The sequence below is a fragment of the Fopius arisanus genome, unplaced genomic scaffold (assembly GCF_000806365.1).
Source record: "Fopius arisanus strain USDA-PBARC FA_bdor unplaced genomic scaffold, ASM80636v1 scaffold00025, whole genome shotgun sequence".
In the NCBI taxonomy this organism is placed as follows: domain Eukaryota; kingdom Metazoa; phylum Arthropoda; class Insecta; order Hymenoptera; family Braconidae; genus Fopius; species Fopius arisanus.
In genome coordinates this window covers 597,116-609,072 of record NW_011887764.1, presented here as the reverse complement: position 1 = coordinate 609,072, position 11,957 = coordinate 597,116, and the positions used below count along the sequence as shown (strand labels likewise).

The 11,957-nt window shown below is 38.7% G+C and overlaps 1 protein-coding gene across 3 annotated transcripts in view; it reads right to left on the bottom strand.

Annotated features, from left to right (window-relative positions):
- Window positions 1-11,609, bottom strand: part of exd (extradenticle) — a 34,449-nt gene extending 22,840 nt beyond the window's left edge. For all 3 annotated transcript variants that reach the window (XM_011301921.1, XM_011301922.1, XM_011301923.1), the window contains exons 1-2: window positions 10,013-11,609; window positions 9,569-9,642 (exon numbers count right to left, since the gene is read on the bottom strand). In XM_011301921.1, coding sequence (XP_011300223.1) covers window positions 9,569-9,642; window positions 10,013-10,245 — 307 coding nt within the window. In that variant the 5' untranslated portion in view covers window positions 10,246-11,609. The remainder of the gene's footprint in view (window positions 1-9,568; window positions 9,643-10,012) is intronic.
- Window positions 11,610-11,957: the final 348 nt, after the last annotated feature.

Below are 11,957 nucleotides of genomic sequence, written 5' to 3'. Positions count from 1 at the left end.
AAAATGAAAACCGATTTGAATATGAAGTTTAATTTATATTAAATAACTCTTCTCTAACGTATAATTACCAAATTTTCATTTTACATTAATGATTGACGATCACAAGGTTTTCCCGTGACCGAAAAGAACAATGTTTCAAATTTAATTGAGTTGAGTTTTCATTGAAATTAAAGAGGATAATGAAAGGAGTTGATGAATTTATTAATATTGATGACTTTTTTAAAATAAGAATAAAAATGAACAAAAAAGAATTTCTATTTGATTAAAATGAGAATTTTTTCTGGGTATATATGAGACTCTGGAGTGAGGAATGGTGAATTGGTGGTAATGATCTCCCTCATTGTTTGATAATTGCATACCCTAGTTAAAGTGAGTGCAAGAAGGGGTTCGGGTGTTCTGGGAGGACTACATTGTAAGGAACTGCGTCCAGACGCTGCATTGTCAACCAATGGGACAAGGATATCGCGAATGGAGGGCAACTCACTGGAAGAGGAAGCGAGAGGATACGTTCAACCCCCGTGCTCAGGGGTGGCTGTAACGTCGCTCGTAAAAACACCGTAAACTCGACAGCAACAGGTCCCGTGTGTGTCTGGGGTACCTAGCCCCATCTCACTTGGAATATCATATTCGAGTGTCGCCCATAGGCACCCACCCAATTTCATTCCCCAGGTACCATCAGGTCACAAGGACAATTGAGGGTGTCAATCGGCGGAGTTAATCACTCAATACGCAACAAAAAATATCTATCGACCAAGTGCAAAATATACTAGATTCAAATTTTTTTTTTTCTCATATATTGAAAAAACCAAAAAAGTATTCCTACATCTTTGATGCACCCCATCGGTTCATGTCACAGGGAGAAGAATTTATGTCACAATTTATTCGCATGTTGTGTTATCGCTTAGCAAATTGACAGTGACAGAATTTTTACTGAAATCTTGTATTTTTTTTTACTATACGGAAAGAGAAATACCGGAAAAAGTTCGGGATTTTTCCTCAAATTTGTACAATTTACAGTTTTAAGTAAAAAGTACGTCAGAAGATGTCAAGAGTACTCAATTACTGTATTGTATATTTGAATTCCTCCATTAAACTACTTCCTTCACAGCGAAATAAACAAGCAGTTGAGCCCAAATGCATGAGAGAATTAAATCCCCAATTTCGTAAAATGCCAGAGAATTTTTAAATCCAATCGACTCCAAGATAATCCTACAACAAGTTTCTAGGGCCAACGAAAGTTTCCGTCTTTCTACATCCAAATAGTCCCAGAAAATCTTTAATTGCATCCACTTCAATAATCCCTTGAACCGCTGATCGGTCGCTTCCTATCTCTGAAAATATCTCCCCTAATCAATTAAGAGGAAAAATCCTGATACAATAAAGTTAAATGAAAACAATGATTTTCGAAGCGGGGGGCAATAAAAGATTTTTGTTGAAAAAAAAAAAGAGTAAATGTCGGGGCGAAAGTCAGGGTGGCGCCACTTGGTGGTTTTGAGAATACGGCTGAACGAGTTTCTTCAAGTTTTATTGGTGGAAAAAGTTTCTGGTATGCGGTCCCTGAATCTCACCCTGGCTCAGTACCACCCCCAAAACTTTTGTCTCGCGCAATTAGAACTTGCCGGTATTATTCATAACTCCAGCGTTGCCGTTGGGCTTCCAGCAACGCTTCCTCATCATTTTATTCTCCACATTCTCTTTTTTTTTTCCTTATTACTTTCTTCATTATTAGTTACTTTAACCGAGATCGTACGGTTCATGAATTTTCATGGCTTTTTGTTGCCCCCAAAACTAATTACAGAGTATTCCACGAGTAAATCACCCAAGGATTTAATCTGATTACCGCTCATGACGTGTGTGTCTCTCGATATCAGGTAAATGACACTCGAAATATCCGTAGGTCGATTCCCGGAGGACTCTGTTCACCGTTCAACTGTCAGTTTACTTGATTTTCCAACCCTACTATATCACGTACCCTCCACAAATCCCCTCAGGAGACAGCCTCAATGATTCACCTTTTCTTATTACTATTCCATTTATTTCGTTTTAAATTCAAGTATTTTCACTGTCGCGTATTCAAATTTCGAGACCCAAACCTGACAACTACTCTCACAATTTGTAACCACATGAAATCTGCGCAAATACCCCCAAAAAGTCAAAAAAAAAAAATTTCTAAAAAATTGTTCCAAGAGAATAAAAAGGCCCTCGTTTAAAGCGGGCCTAATGACCCGCAAAACGAGGTACTCCACGCCCCGTGTAATCTCCATAGCATTACCATATGATTACAAAGGTAAACGATTTTTTTATCGATTTAATAATCCCCTCTCTGCAATCATTCGTCCATTATTTTTCCACACCGAAAAAGGCATTCACTCCCATAAATAATTCTACACAAAGCTTTTCCCTACTTTCCAATCAAAAAATTAATGAATCAATTTTTGCCAGGATTACAACCCCAACAGAACTCATAAACCGATGAAACCTGTCGAAATGAAATGATAATCCACTCAAAACGAAACTGAAATTGATGTTGAAAATAGAGCAATTTGAGTGAGTGCAACACGTGCACTCACCTGATGATAAAACGCCCCGGAATCGTGGAACGAGTGAGAAGTTTGACGAGGGATGAAGGAAGATGATAAAGAAGAGAAAAAAAAAAAAAGTAGCGTAAAAAGGTGGGAGGTGGATGAGACTCGCAGGTTGAAACGGCCGGTTATGTACGCGGTCTCCGGGCTTTACGAGCTTATTTTACTGGATTTTTATGATATAAACGTACATCCCTCTGCACCCCTCGTGCACATCCAAGTTTACGGCTTCGTGAGATTTTATCGCGACGTAACGTATGGTTTGTTAAATCGCTCTCCAACTGACACACCTTCACTTGTACCAACGGGATGAAGAAACGAATGAAAAGCCAATTAAAAATGCATCGAATCCCTGTAACAGCAGTTTTCGGGATTATCAGTGGGTTATTTTGATGCTCTGCGGTTAAGACCCTGGGGAAAATAGTCCCGGACTTTGATGGGACTGAGGAGGAAGTCCTGGCAAAGAGCCCGATCCCCCGTAACCAACGACTTCCGTTCGACTAACGTCCCGGGTAATTAAGGGACAACCAGTATACGACGCCGTTAACGGTATCCAAGTATATCTGTCGCGTGTCCAACAGAATACTGTGCTACAACAATACCCACTGTCGTTTCATCTTCATCCGCCATTGTTCTGGCTCAAATTTCACGGTTTAACGAGAGTTTTTATACTCAGACTCAAAATTTCATGTTCAAAGATATTTCGTTATCTTAGAAAATTGATTTTTGCACCCTAAAAATCTTCGTAAACTGCCTTTTGAGGACATGCAAAAAATCTATTCGATAAATTAAATCTACAACAACAGTTTCGATATGTGCATTATGTATTATTATGTTTTTCACTCAATAATGAAAGCATCAAACCCGTTGAATTTATATATTTAAATGAGTATATAGTTTTTTCAATTTTAAAATGATTTTTTAGTATAATTATTATTAAAGAAAATGTAATTTTCAATAGCGAAATAAAAATAAAATTCGTGAACCCAGAAGTTAAATTTTTAACGTCAAGAAACTGTTGCTGTATGTAATATACTCTAAAAGTAAAATGAGACCGAAAGAATTGTGAAAAACAATTTCTAATTATCAACGATAAAACCCCAGCTTTCTCTATCCGAAACTTGAGAACTGGACGGGATAATTTTATAATTGACAAACATAAATTAGTTGATTTTTTTTTCGAGGGTTGAACACACAATATGAGCCACGAATGCACAGTTATCCATGCGATCATACTACCAATAACATCTGCAACTCACAGAAATTGCAAAAACACAAAGTATTCGTACTGTCCGAATTGCAGGGGAGAACCGTATAACTGGTTTTAGTTTATTCGATGTGAAGTTGAAAATTCATAAAGAATTTTTACAACCCACTTGTGCCGTTTTAAATCGCAGATATCGCCGGGCTTACCATAAATGAGTCGTAAAAACTTTTATTTCCCGAACAGCAATGTAAACAATGTTTTTGAAAATTTATTGAACCAGGGATCATCAACTATTTGAGTTCATAATTCGGGGATTACTGTGTCAACCTCATTTCATCGAATGGTGTTCTCCACATCAATTTATATGACTAATATTTTTTGACTCATTCAATTTAATCATTATATCCATAATTATTGTAATCTATTGATAATTTTCATAGGCGGTACAGGGGTAATACGGGTGTCCATTCATAATTGTGCTTCAACGATGTTTTTTATCCTGAATTTATTAAGTCGTTAAACAATGAAAAGAATTTCCTTTCACAACAATTAATTCGACATCTAATATAATAAAGGAAAGTCTAAGGATATCGTTAGAAAATTTACGATGATCGATTAATCACTTGTTTTTTCTCGATTTCATTATCTGGTGATTATCTGGTGATTTTTGGTCTGTCATTGAATTAAAGATTGCAAATAATATCATAATATCATGAAAGTAGAAACACAATAATGAAGTTCGCCCGAGTCGAAATATCTCGAAACGCGTAGGACAAATTCCTCATTGGTCACCTCGAACCGCCAAATTCAAATTCGGTGCACGAAGTGCGCACTAGGTTTCGTTAAATCTGATAAGAAATCATTAATTTTCAACAAGGCGCTTATAATTTGAAACGGAAAACATTCGACAGTGTTAATTGCCGCTTCACCAATTTACAGAAAAACACGTGTATTACCCCGTACTCCCCTATATTATCAACTTTTTATAAAAAAAAAACTTTGATAAATCTGCGAGTTGCTCTTAATTAGGAATGACTTCAAAAGTCTAAAATAACTGGATGTTTGAGATTAAAAAAAAATGTATCCGGTGGACTCGGCATAGTGTACATGGAATCCGGTCCATTCCCCCATACATATCAGTGATACCCGGGTATCTTTCCCATCGTTATAAAAAAGAACTGTGAAAAAAAAATGGTCTTGATCGGGTTCTCATGCAGATGTGTATCCTTACGGCAGGGTTTTTTTCAATAGATACGAGAAAGAAAGGAGCCCCAGGAGCTAAGGCGGGAGCCAAGTCAAGGTGAACCGGCTGTCTCTTCGCCTCGTTTTGTGTACAAGCTACATCGAGGATTTTACCTCTCAAGGTGTATAATACCGTATCCCTTTGCGGTTCCCTTTTCACCGATTATTTCTCACTGCACTAACGAACACCGAGGTTAATCGTTACGATGTCGCCTGATCGACAATAACTAATCGAATTTATGGTCTCGTCGGTCGAACCCTTTTAACCCGTGTGGGCCTTATCTCGAGTATTCAACAAAATTGAAGGACGAGACAATAGAATTGATGGAATTGCCTGGATTTTCATTCTTACGGGGAAAAGTCGATGGAGATAAGTGCTCGGTTGGCTTTTGTGTCGAGCTATTTTGCCGACAAAACCCATCGCCGGAGTCCAATGCACCGGGTACGTGCATCACCATGACTCTGTTCTGATCGAATTGATAACAATATACCTTTCAAAATTTTCACTCAAATATCCGGTAAGAAATTCATTTTCAGGGAATTTATTGAGCTTTTAAATGATTCCCTAGGATCCTATGCAAAAAAAAAACAAATACTTGAATTAAGTATATATATATATGTATATATATATATATATATATATATATCTTAAGGACAGGTTATACTTAAAATAAGTATATTGTTTATTATACTAATACTTATAATTATTGCACCGATTATATTTATTTATTATACTCACAATAACTTTATAAGTAAAAAATATAGTTAAAGTGAATATATTCATATACTTGATTCAAGTATTTATTTTTTCTATGTAGGGCAAAGGTCATTTTTTTCCACTCCCGTATTTTCCCCGGCCCTTAGGGTTTCTTTACTGCCTACGACGCGAATACACGTAAAACCAATCATAGGTTGAAAGTCAAAATCAAAAGATAAAATCATTTTCCTCCCCCCAAGATTTGACATCAGGATGATGGTCCCCGACGAAAAAGGTATCATCTCATTTTCACGATTTTCTTATTTCCTCGGACTAATTCCCTAACATACATAATTACCTGCGATATCAAAAAAAATAATTTACAAATGGAGAGATAGAGAAAAAACCTTAATCGTCACGTCGACAATGTATCCAAATTGCAAGAAACCCCCGTAAATCGAGAAAGTCGTCGTCGTGCTCCGTCGACCGGAACTCACCGAAACTCGTCTCCCACAACTCTAACGAATGATTCTTCAGTGGAGAATACTCCGAGGGGAAGTCGAATGAAAATAGAGGACTGGGGTACGCGAATTCCGGCTCACAAGCGTTGTTCCGGTTTGCATGCGTCCAAAAGACGTTTTGCGTATGTGTGAGGAATGAAGAGAAGAGAAGGAATCTCGTGTGGGTGTGGGAAACCCGAACGCAAGAGAAAAAATCAGTGAAAAATTCACGATTTTCGAATGAATCTTATGGTCCCGGTAAAATCTTTATTCTTCTCGACAATAGGAGGGTGCAGATGAAAATTCTTGTCATATTTCAATATACCCGACGGACAAATATAAAAGAAAATTAATATTCAATTCCCAAATTCGGAGAATTTCGTTACGTACAGCTAGAAGGGTTTAATAGTGATAAAAAAAATCAACGCGTCTTGAAATATCTCAATAGTTGTTTAAAAATCATGCCCCAATTACTATTATGATCATTCCGATAATTTATCTATTGATGAATCAAAAATTCAATTTAAATCCAAGAATTTACGTTCTGTAAAAGTTAGAAATCGATCACTTCTAGTTTTGTATGGACAAATTGTTAAAACTGAAGAATCTCTGTTCCTCTTCTGAATTCAAAGTCAACTTTCTTTCCTCAGATGTTGCGTTGACACGGGGCATTATTTTTAAACCGGGCTCGTTTTAACACGCTGTGTATCTGTTCTGTTGAACACCCGCTGTCAAGGGCTGTCTAGAATCTACAGTCGAAGAAAGAGATTTGATGGATATTTGTCAGGTCAACCGAGACTTCACCAATAATTTCAAAGAAAATGTCCCTAAAATTTTTCCCACTCCCTAATTCTACCAGGTCAATTTTCCTAGCTACTTCCTAGCTACTATAACAATACAATTCTTCATGCAAGGAACAAACCCAAAATTGGCTCATTAATAATTACTATTGTCCTCATTTGTCCTCCAATTTTAGATATAACTCGGAAAGTTAGGCCCTACTCTAAACAATGAATAATAAATTCGTTTCTTCGACTATTCGTTGTTAGACGTATGGTAAATCTCAGTCCGATGGCCCGAATTTTTAAAACTACCAGTTTTTTTTCTCCTAAATTTCCCTGGAAATGTCACGAAACTGTCAGAATGATTTTTCTTTCGAATTATAGCATCAACCTCGAGTGCGCTGATTATATTAAATGGCTGGTAAAACGGTCTGCTTAACATAGCGTTTATCTGCTCTTCTTGGTTTTAGTACTTTTTCACTGCCTCGTCAGCCATTGGCCATAAACTCACTGGGGCTCTCTCGGCACCCAAGAGTCCTTCTCTTCATCTCTTCGGAGATCCTCCTCTCTTTTATCTATCAATATATAAACACACCTATTCCCTTCTTCCCCTGACCGCAACAGCGGCATCAAAAAGCTTTTACAACGGTTTTTCGTTCTGACCTGTCCACTTTTGTATGAAGACCACAACTGAATCTTTATGCCACAGGGTGTCAAACACCGGAAAATTCAAACCCTTTTTCTGCACTTGTTCTAGACTTAAGAATTATCAGCTGACGGATAAATTTATTCATTTAGCTTTCTTTGACTTCAACTCTTCAACTTTTCGAACTTTTTAGAATTTCGGTTTAAGGGACGTTCCTCACGAAAAAATTAATTTTATTGAATTTTTAAGATGAACGACTTGATCTTTACGGAGAAAAAAATAATGATGAAATTTATCGCGATAGTGTTGGAGCATTATAATATTTTAATTTGAATATTTTATTTTCTTTAGGATCACCTACAACTTCAATTGAAAATGAATAAAGATAAATTTTTTGGTAAACATAATTGAATAATTATCACTGAAAAAAGTCTAGACAAGTTTATTCTCTTGTAATCAACTCCAAAGTAAGCAAAAAAAAAATAAAAATATCCGCAAGCTTGAAATGGCTCATTTTTCCTGGTGTGCGTCCCAATTTTCCTAGCCAGTGGAAATTGGAAGTGCACGTCAAAGAAATACCCTTATCCCCCTAAAAATTGAAAAATGACAGATAAATGACTATGAGACACGTACATGGACGATCGAAACGAAAACCCGTTCGACTCGGTTATACCCAGGGAGCAAAGGAGCGCGACGAAGGCAGCCGACGACGTGCGGTCGTTCCCCCTTGGATTGTCGGTAGAAAATATACATATATGTATATATACATATATGCGTGAACGCACAGAAACGTTTCCACCAGACAGAGACAGGGGATCAACCGGGGAGAGAGAAGAAGGAGGGTGTAGCATTCAAGACAGAGACAAATATTAAGAAAATAAGGAGCCAGAGAAGGATGAATATACTAGGGAGAGGAATTCTTGGGAGGCAAGGGGCTTTGTATTGCTTCTACCCCGATTCTCTCGAATCTGATGCCCTTCGTTCTTCCCCACCCCCGTCTGTCCCCATCATCTTTGTTCCCCTCATTTCGAACAGCGGGGGTGTATACCAAGAAAAGAGAGGAACCCCCCACCCCCTTGGCTCTGTTGCCAGTCGACGATACATTCTCTCTTCACTTTACTCCCTAAAAAAAATCCCCTCACCACCCCCTAAATGCGTTTGAAGGGATCTCCCCGAAAAATAATTGCACGTTTCGTGGTCTCTTGATCCGACGCGTAAAGTAATCCAAACACAGCATAAAAATTATGTTTACGAGTTTCAAATGGTTATAGAGGGGTTTTTCGTGTTCCTTATATTGCCCTAATGTTGTTTGAAAATGGGGATGCGTGGAGGGATGTTTGCTGAGGCATTGGTAAGATTTATCCCTCGGTTTCGGTTATCAACAGACTGCTTGGGGATTGTTTCTGGGTGATTTTGAATTATCTAATAAAATTGAGGTAATGGGCGCATGCTGCTTGGCTTAATTTATGACTCTGATATCATCGGGTTTTTACGGATGTGAAGAACACTTGTTACGGGAGATAAGGAGTTTGATGGATTCTCTCACAGTGTCGCACGTTTTTTGGATTCAAGGAAATTTGTGCCTGGCTATTTTGTATTTTTTGTTCCAATTTTGGATTTTCGCATGGAAATCGTTCAGCGTGAGAGTTAAGTTTAATTTAGAGTGAAATGTACGGATTTAATCCCAAGAACCTGATCGAACATTCAAGGAATTAAATGATTTTTTTTTTATCAGAATTCAATGGAGATTATTTATGGCGGAAAATTTCAAGACATTTACTTGAAATTGTCTCAGTCCTGTCTCGTTTTTTCGGAAACGAGATAATTTTTAAAGCTCATTGCCTTCCAGTATTTGCAGTTTTATCAACTTAAATATGAGAAGTGTAAAAACATAAAAATATTGAAAACTCACCGGTTTTCTCCTTGATTTCACAGAGCACAGAGAATAGCGCTGGCTTCATCCTGTGGCAGTTGAGGGTGTGTTTTCTGTTGACAAACAATAAAAAATAGTTACCGACGGAAAATCACCCCGGGTAAATAACAAGAAAGCACCCCAGGGATTATCAAGTTAAAAAAAGGCCCCTCTGACCGTCCAGACATAGGGGAATTAACAAGATTTTAACGAGGAAATTGTTAGTGGTATTCTGCAGGTGTAATTGCATTATACCGAGGTAATTCTATATCTCGAGGTGGTCTGATATCGATAATTGTGGGGTAACGAGGTAATTACATATGCTTTTGTTCCAACATGTTTTTTTTTAATTCTCCAGGTGAACGAATTGATTACACACGAGATTATCTTATTAGTGATTGCTACGGGAAAGTTGAAAATGAAGATTTAATTTTTTTTAATCACCTCGCCTGTGCCTCGTCCAGACTCTGATCCGTGATATTCATGATTTGTTGTAGAATTTCCCCGATGTCTTGTTTACGCGCCTCAACAGCTTGTTCGGGACCCTGTGATGCTGAACCATCAACCGGTCCCATACTTCCATATCCACCAGCATTCTGGGCACCCTGGCCACCATTTCCACCCATCAGACCAACATTCGAACCTCCGTGCTGCAGCATTCTTGCACTTTCATCCATCAACTACCCAAATCCAACGATTTATCGGTTCCTCCCACTCTCCAACTTTACTTCACTCCGATTCTCACGATATATCTCAGCTCCAATAAATTTGTATAAACAAGAATGATTATTTATTATTCACGTTATTCTCATCCTCGTCTCTCTCTCATCGGAAATCCATAAAATATAAAACGATATCAAACAGATTGTTCCATCAACGTTTTGGAGGTTATGCCTAACGTCTTTGTCCCTACGGCCGACTGATAAATACCGATGAAATGTGCAAATGAAATTCCCTAATTACTCCCAAACGTCAGATAAAATCCACTCTTCTATTATAAGAAAACTCCAAGTTCATTAATTCTCGTATACATACACCACAAGTATAAAATGGTGTCCTCGTGTACTTTTGACGGATTGTCGTGTGTTATTTTTTATATTTTTTTATTTTACGTATACGCAATTTCAAGGTCGCATATGAAGCGACGTATGTTCCCCTTCCAGACTCTGCACTTTTAACCTCCTCACTCCCTCACGATATTAATTCACTCTGGACACAAGCGCGCGAATTCACCACCAATGTCTCACAGCGGTTAAATGTAAACATGAAGACAACCCAATGTAATATCGAAAAGATGCCACGGGCCTAGTGTGATTGTTGAAACGATTAAGTCACTGTTGTGCACTGTTGGTGTTTGGTACTTTGTTTAACAACTAGAGGAGATAAAAACACTGGAGCACTCACTTGTGTCCGCCTTACAAGGCAACGCGCCGAACCTTTCTGTCGCACTCCCGCCGTCTGGACAGACGAGAACAGACGAAAATTCCCTTCTACCCCCTCCCCTCGAGCGAACAAACCCCCGCTGACGAGAACACGAGACAAAGAGGACGCGTGTGCGTGTGCGTCACTGGCTTTTCCATTTATATGTGTTACAAGGGTGAGGGAATTTTTTTCCGTGTGTCAGTGAGAACGAGTCGGCGGCCATAGCTCTACTGGCCAATCACACAGACGCATGCGTCATCCCTCTTCTCCCTCTGATACCCCCACGCCCAGCGCCCCCTCTTCGCCCTCTTTGACAACTCAACCCTCTCCTCTTTCCCCGGCCCCACTCCACAGCACTTCCGAGTTTTTGCCACTATTGCCGATTTCACCCGATTACAACCGAATTTCCCTCTCTGTCCGAATTATTTTTCCTGCTCCCTACACTCTCTTGTCCACTGCGGCATTTTTTCCACGTCCATTATTTTTCGCTCTGGGGAGGGGGTCAAAACTGTTTTGGCATTTTTTGGAAATTGGCGAGAATTTTTGAGGATTTCGGGAATTTACGGAGATTTGACACCGCACACCGCGCACCCGACGCGATCAGATGCCGCTGAGACGATGCCACTGACAAGCTCCGCCCACCGTGTTGCTGGCCTTTTTTTTTTATTTTTTTTCTCTTGAGGAATGGTGGTTTTTTTTCGGGGAGGATGAGAATTTTTTTGTTGCGAGGGGTGGGAAGACTACACGTGGAGAAACTCGAAATTTTGGGTTTTTTTTTAGGGGGTTTGTAAGGCAGATCGGTCGGACATCTGACGGGAAATCTGAGGGGCTTACTCGGCTGGTCAATTCCGGTGGCGGGAACTGATTTTTTTAACTCCCGTGTTTTCTTCGGATTCGGAGAATTCTTTTATTGAAGTTGTTACCATTGGAAAATTATTAACCCAATTTTATTACGTTAGTTCATTGA